Here is a 5388-nt window from a genome sequence, read left to right as displayed (position 1 = left end):
TATATATATATATATATATTCCATAGAAAGGGTTAAAAATGAATTTTTTTTGTCTGTCAAGAGGTCGACATTCTAACAAATTAGAAGTTCATATTCCATTATCATAAGTGTCTTAAAATATCAATGTGTCTTAAAATATCAATTTTATTATTGTTATTTATTTTTTAATATGCATTAAATCTATTATCTTATGTCGACGTTACATTCTTAAATCCCAAAATAAATAATATCAAGATGGACTTATTTCATAATTATAAGGTGAAATACTCAGCCATGACGCATATTCGAAGATCCAAATCCCGTTCGCTGTCTTGACTAGCAGGCAACCCTATAAGACTTTACTCCCCACCACCATTTCCATTTTCCGCTTTCAAGTTTTCTCATTCCCCCATTTCCTCCTACAAAACCACTGTAAGTCGTTAACCTGCTGATTAATCCAAGCTATTTCACTGTTTTTTGCGTTCTTCCGACTTATTTGTTTATTTAGCTTTCTAATTTTGCTGATTGTTGAAGCTCGTCGCCGAAATTGACTTTTGATTGCATATTGTATTTCCTGAATCTTTTGGATAATGTTGTGTTCTGTTTCGATGCAGTTTTTGTCTTCTTGTTATTGGTAGGCTGCTGGTGATCAATCTTACGAATTAGTACAGGTATCTGATTTGGTCCCTTTTCATCATCCTTTTCCTTTCTTGAGCTCATTAGGGTTAGGTGAACAATCGCTTTCGCAACTCGGGATGAGTGTTTTAAGTTGTTAAGCTTCTTCTATTTGGTTGATTGTTAATGAAAAGTGTATGGTGGTTTGGATTGATACGTGTCGATCTCTGAACTCTGAAGTGCTTGTTTCAGGGTTTTTCTTTTGATCGCTTAGGGTTTTTGGATAATGGCTTCCAGAGCAATTTTGAGACGAAGGAAGCTTCTCTCTGATTACATCAATGTTTCTGGTCGTTCTGTTCAAGCCCTGAGCCATAGCCACTATGCCAAATACTCAGACGCAGGTCACTCAAGCTCTACACCAGATACCCCTTTCAAAGACCCGTTCACCACAAAATCCGACTCTGCAACATTTACAAGACATGAAGAAATTAGAAATTCCTCCACACTCCCATTCTTTACCCCGCATAGATTCTATTCCACTACTGGATATGGAGCATTCGGACATATGTCACGTATGAGGATGAATTTGGTATTTCAATCTTCAAAATTTTCTTCAATGGCCACAGCACATCAACCAGATATGCGTGGTGAAGATGATGATAAAGAACAAGTTTCTAAAAAGAGAAAGGAAGCTTCACCAGAGGAATGTGATCAAGCTGTTGAAGGTTTAAGCACTGCAAAAGCCAAAGTAAAAGCCAAACAAGTAACAGAATCACAGAAGACTACTGCAAAATCCATTCTACAAAGAACATGGGCAATTCTATTGGGGATTGGCCCAGCTTTAAGAGCAATAGCTTCCATGAGCAGGTTTGATTTACATTTTTGGAACTTATTCTGTATCAACAAAGTCAAAAACCAACGATTTCTTTTGTGTTTTATGCAATTTAGGGAAGATTGGGCTATAAAACTTGTTCACTGGAAAAACGAATTCATATCAACATTGAAGCATTACTGGTTGGGTATCAAGCTTCTTGGTGTTGATATAAAGATCAGTTCAAGATTGCTTCTTAAGCTTGCAGGTGGAAAGAGTCTTTCTAGAAGAGAGAGACAACAACTAACACGAACAACAGCAGATATCTTTCGTCTTGTTCCTGTTGCTGTTTTCATTATTGTCCCTTTCATGGAGTTCTTACTTCCTGTTTTCTTGAAACTTTTCCCCAACATGTTACCTTCTACCTTTCAAGACAAAATGAAAGAACAGGTTTTGCTTCATATCTTCATATGATCCTCTAAACATCAATTTATATAAGTTCTTATCATCTTGATTTGATTATGTTTGTAGGAAGCATTGAAAAGGAGGTTAAATGCAAGAATAGAATACGCGAAATTTCTTCAAGATACTGTTAAAGAAATGGCTAAAGAGGTCCAAAATACTCGAAGTGGAGAAATCAAGAAAACAGCAGAAGATCTTGATGAATTTTTGAGCAAGGTAAGATTATAGTCGATACTTCAATCTTTATACTTTTTGGGGTTGTTTCTTTTTCACTTAATGAGCTTAATCCATTAAGGGTAAAATGGTCATTTGGTCTCATCGCTTCTTTTACAAACTGATTTACAGGTCAGAAAAGGTTCTTCTGTTGCTAATGATGAAATTTTGGGATTTGCAAAGTTGTTCAATGACGAACTTACCCTCGATAATATCAGCAGGTCATATTCTTAGCGAATTATGCAGCAAATGATATAATTTCTCATTAAATTATTAAAAAAAAAATAATTCTTTTTATTAGGCCTCGATTAGTGAACATGTGCAAATATATGGGAATCCAACCTTTTGGAACAGATGCTTACCTTCGTTACATGCTCAGAAAAAGACTTCAATGGTATATAAATTTATTCATCTTTTATTTATAAAAATCATTAAAATGTGGTCAGTTTATTTACAATTTATACCTTTTTTAATTTTTTGTAGGATTAAGAATGATGATAAGATGATTCAAGCAGAAGGTGGTGTGGATGCTCTTTCTGAAGATGAACTTCGTGAAGATTGTAGAGAAAGAGGCATGCTTGGATTACGTTCAGTTGATGAAATGCGTCAACAGGTTTTTCTTTTTTTCTTTTTTTTATTTAAAAAAAAATTTGGAAAAAAATTTAATTTGGTCAAACATTTTTCTGCAGCTTCGTGATTGGTTGGATTTGTCTTTGAATCACTCTGTTCCATCTTCTCTCCTGATTCTTTCAAGGTAAATTGGATTCATAATCATAATTCATTTACGGATTTACCCTTTTTTTAATAAAAAAATTCTTTATATATTTACAGAGCATTCACTGTTTCTGGGAAATTAAAGCCTGAAGAAGTTGTGAGAGCCACATTATCTTCATTGCCAGATGAAGTTGTGGACACTGTTGGAGTTACTTCTTTGCCCTCTGAAGATTCTGTTTCAGAAAGAAAAAGAAAATTAGAATTTCTTGAAATGCAAGAGGAACTCATCAAGGTTCTCTTCCATCCAAATTTTTACCTTTTTTTTTTATGTAAGGGTAAAATCGTCATTTTACCTTTTTTTCTTTATGTAAGGGTAAAATGGTCATTTTACCTTTTTTTCTTTATGTAATGGTAAACTCGTCATTTTACCTTTTTTTTTTCTTTATGTAAGGGTAAAATGGTCATTTTACCTTTTTTTCTTTATGTAAGGGTAAAATGGTCATTTTATCTTTTTTTGTTTATGTAAAGGGTAAAATCATCATTTTATCTTTTTTTTCTTTATGTAAGGGTAAAATGGTAATTTTGTATCACAGGAGGAAGAAGAGAAAGAAGAAGAAGAACAAGCTAAAATGAAGCAATCGATTGAAAACAACAAAGATATTGCATTAGAGGAAATGATTAATCCAACAGCTTCAGAAATCCAAGAACAAGCAAGAGCAAGAGCTTTAGAAAAACAAGAACAGCTTTGTAAAGTCAGTGAAGCTTTAGCTGTTTTAGCTTCTGCATCTGTAAGCATTCAGACATTTTATTTAATTATATTTTTCTTTCTATAATTTTCTAAAAAAACGTGCTTTTCTTCAGTCTGTTAGCAGAGAGCGTGAAGAGTTTCTGAGGCTTGTTAACAAAGAGGTATGTTTTCTCACCCTACTTCTTCATATTATTTACTCAAGGGCATTTTGGTAATTTTGTATGGTGTTAGATAAATCTGTATCATAGTATGATGGATAATAAAGAAGGAAGGGATGGTGAAAAGGAGATAATGAAGGCGTATAAAGCTGCTCATGTCCATGAGGAAATTGATAATTCAAGTGAGGAACATGTAGCTGATGAGGTGTCATCAGCTCTTATAAACAGGGTAAGTTTCCGTTTTTACCCTTTTCCTTTTTTGCCCTTTGAGTGACATTTTATGGTTTAGGTTGATGCTATGCTACAAAAACTTGAGAAAGAAATCGATGATGTGGATGCAAAAATCGGTGATCGTTGGCGTGTTCTTGATAGGTTGGTTGATAAATAATTAAATAATAAATATATAATTAATCACTTTATACTATTTATAGTAAGGTTGACTAACTGGTTGACTTTTCAGGGATTATGATGGAAAAGTTACCCCTGAAGAAGTGGCATCTGCAGCCATATATTTGAAAGATACTTTAGGCAAGGAAGGTGTTCAAGAACTTATTAGCAACCTTTCAAAAGATAAAGGTTAGTATTTACTATTTAGTAATATAAAATTATATATATTTATAAAAAACTCACTTTATTGATTTTTTATTAACAGATGGGAAAATACTTGTGGAAGATATAGTAAAGTTGGGGAGTAAGGCACATGATGTGGATTGATATGATATTAAGTCACGAGTGTCATTTACAATTTTTTGCATAATATTGTAGAGAGAGAAAGAGAGGCTCATATGCTTTTTTTGTCACACTTTATAGGCAATTCAAGTGTTACAAAATGCAATTTTATCGAGTGATACGTTAAAAAAAATGTCACTTTATTTTACTTTTAGTGATGTAAAAAGTAGTGCCAAGAGATAAAAAAAAACACATGAACATATATTTACGTAAGCGACTCTTGTATGCTGCGTGTTTGACATAAAGTAACCTTTGTTGCAAATTCTTGCATATTGGTATAATCGAATTTTCTTTTATTTTCTGATATTTGCATTGATGGAAGTTTATATTTTTGAACATAAGAGCTATCAAACTAAAAGTTATACGATTTATGCGGACATATACCTTTTATTTTTATTTTAAACAAAAGGGAAAATCAGTTTGTAGGGTAATAAACTATTATTTTTGTTCACGTTTAGTCATTTTTTTGTACACCATTTACTAAAGTCAACGTTTTGTGTTAAAAAAATGTATCGTTTTGATCGACAATAATTTGTATTAATTTGTAATGGCTGTTTCATTTTTGATTTTCAAATTAAGACTTAATTGGATACTTACATGGAAATCAAACCCAACACAAAACGCCAAAACCTCACTAAAGCTTTAGTAAGAGATGTTGATTTTAGCTGAGAGCCTTGGGTTAAAGGTGGTTATACTGTGACAGTTAAGAGTGCTTTGTCTCTTGTGAAAAATCCAATTTACCATGAAAAGATGAAAAATATTGACGTCATGTTGAATTTTATTCGTGACATTATGAAAAAAAGGTTACCTATCTTGAAGATTGATACCGAGGAGAATTTATCAGGCATGTTGACAAAGTTGTTCCCCATAGTAAAGTTCAAGCTTTGCTTTGACTTAATAGATATTCATAAGAGTTGACTCCTTACGGGGAAAATTGGCAGAAGGATTTTTTTTAATAT

The 5388-nt window shown here is 32.8% G+C and overlaps 1 protein-coding gene across 1 annotated transcript; it reads left to right on the top strand.

Moving 5' to 3' along the window:
• The first annotated feature begins 260 nt into the window (after positions 1-260).
• Positions 261-4691, top strand: LOC145095830 (uncharacterized). The gene is made up of 16 exons (XM_079033654.1): positions 261-411; positions 594-650; positions 847-1461; positions 1543-1855; positions 1937-2083; positions 2213-2301; positions 2382-2474; positions 2564-2693; positions 2770-2834; positions 2912-3086; positions 3388-3582; positions 3656-3703; positions 3774-3929; positions 3990-4072; positions 4161-4276; positions 4353-4691. Exons 3-16 carry the CDS (start codon positions 881-883, stop codon positions 4412-4414), a joined length of 2253 nt encoding a protein of 750 aa, XP_078889780.1. The 5' UTR covers positions 261-411; positions 594-650; positions 847-880; the 3' UTR covers positions 4415-4691.
• The last annotated feature ends 697 nt before the right edge of the window (positions 4692-5388 follow it).

Source organism: Lactuca serriola, chromosome 1 (genome assembly GCF_051521515.1).
Source record: "Lactuca serriola cultivar US96UC23 chromosome 1, Lser_US96UC23_V15, whole genome shotgun sequence".
Lineage (NCBI taxonomy): Eukaryota > Viridiplantae > Streptophyta > Magnoliopsida > Asterales > Asteraceae > Lactuca > Lactuca serriola.
The sequence above is the reverse complement of the archived record's forward strand: the minus strand, read 5'-3'. Positions and strand labels throughout refer to the sequence as shown.

Bases quoted from the DNA above. Each gene is read 5' to 3' on its own strand.
- LOC145095830 (XM_079033654.1), top strand. From the start codon at position 881: ATGGCTTCCAGAGCAATTTTGAGACGAAGGAAGCTTCTCTCTGATTAC. The intron at 3,583-3,655 runs GTAAGCATTCAG...GCTTTTCTTCAG, and splicing joins CTGTTTTAGCTTCTGCATCT to TCTGTTAGCAGAGAGCGTGA. The intron at 3,704-3,773 runs GTATGTTTTCTC...GTATGGTGTTAG, and splicing joins TGAGGCTTGTTAACAAAGAG to ATAAATCTGTATCATAGTAT.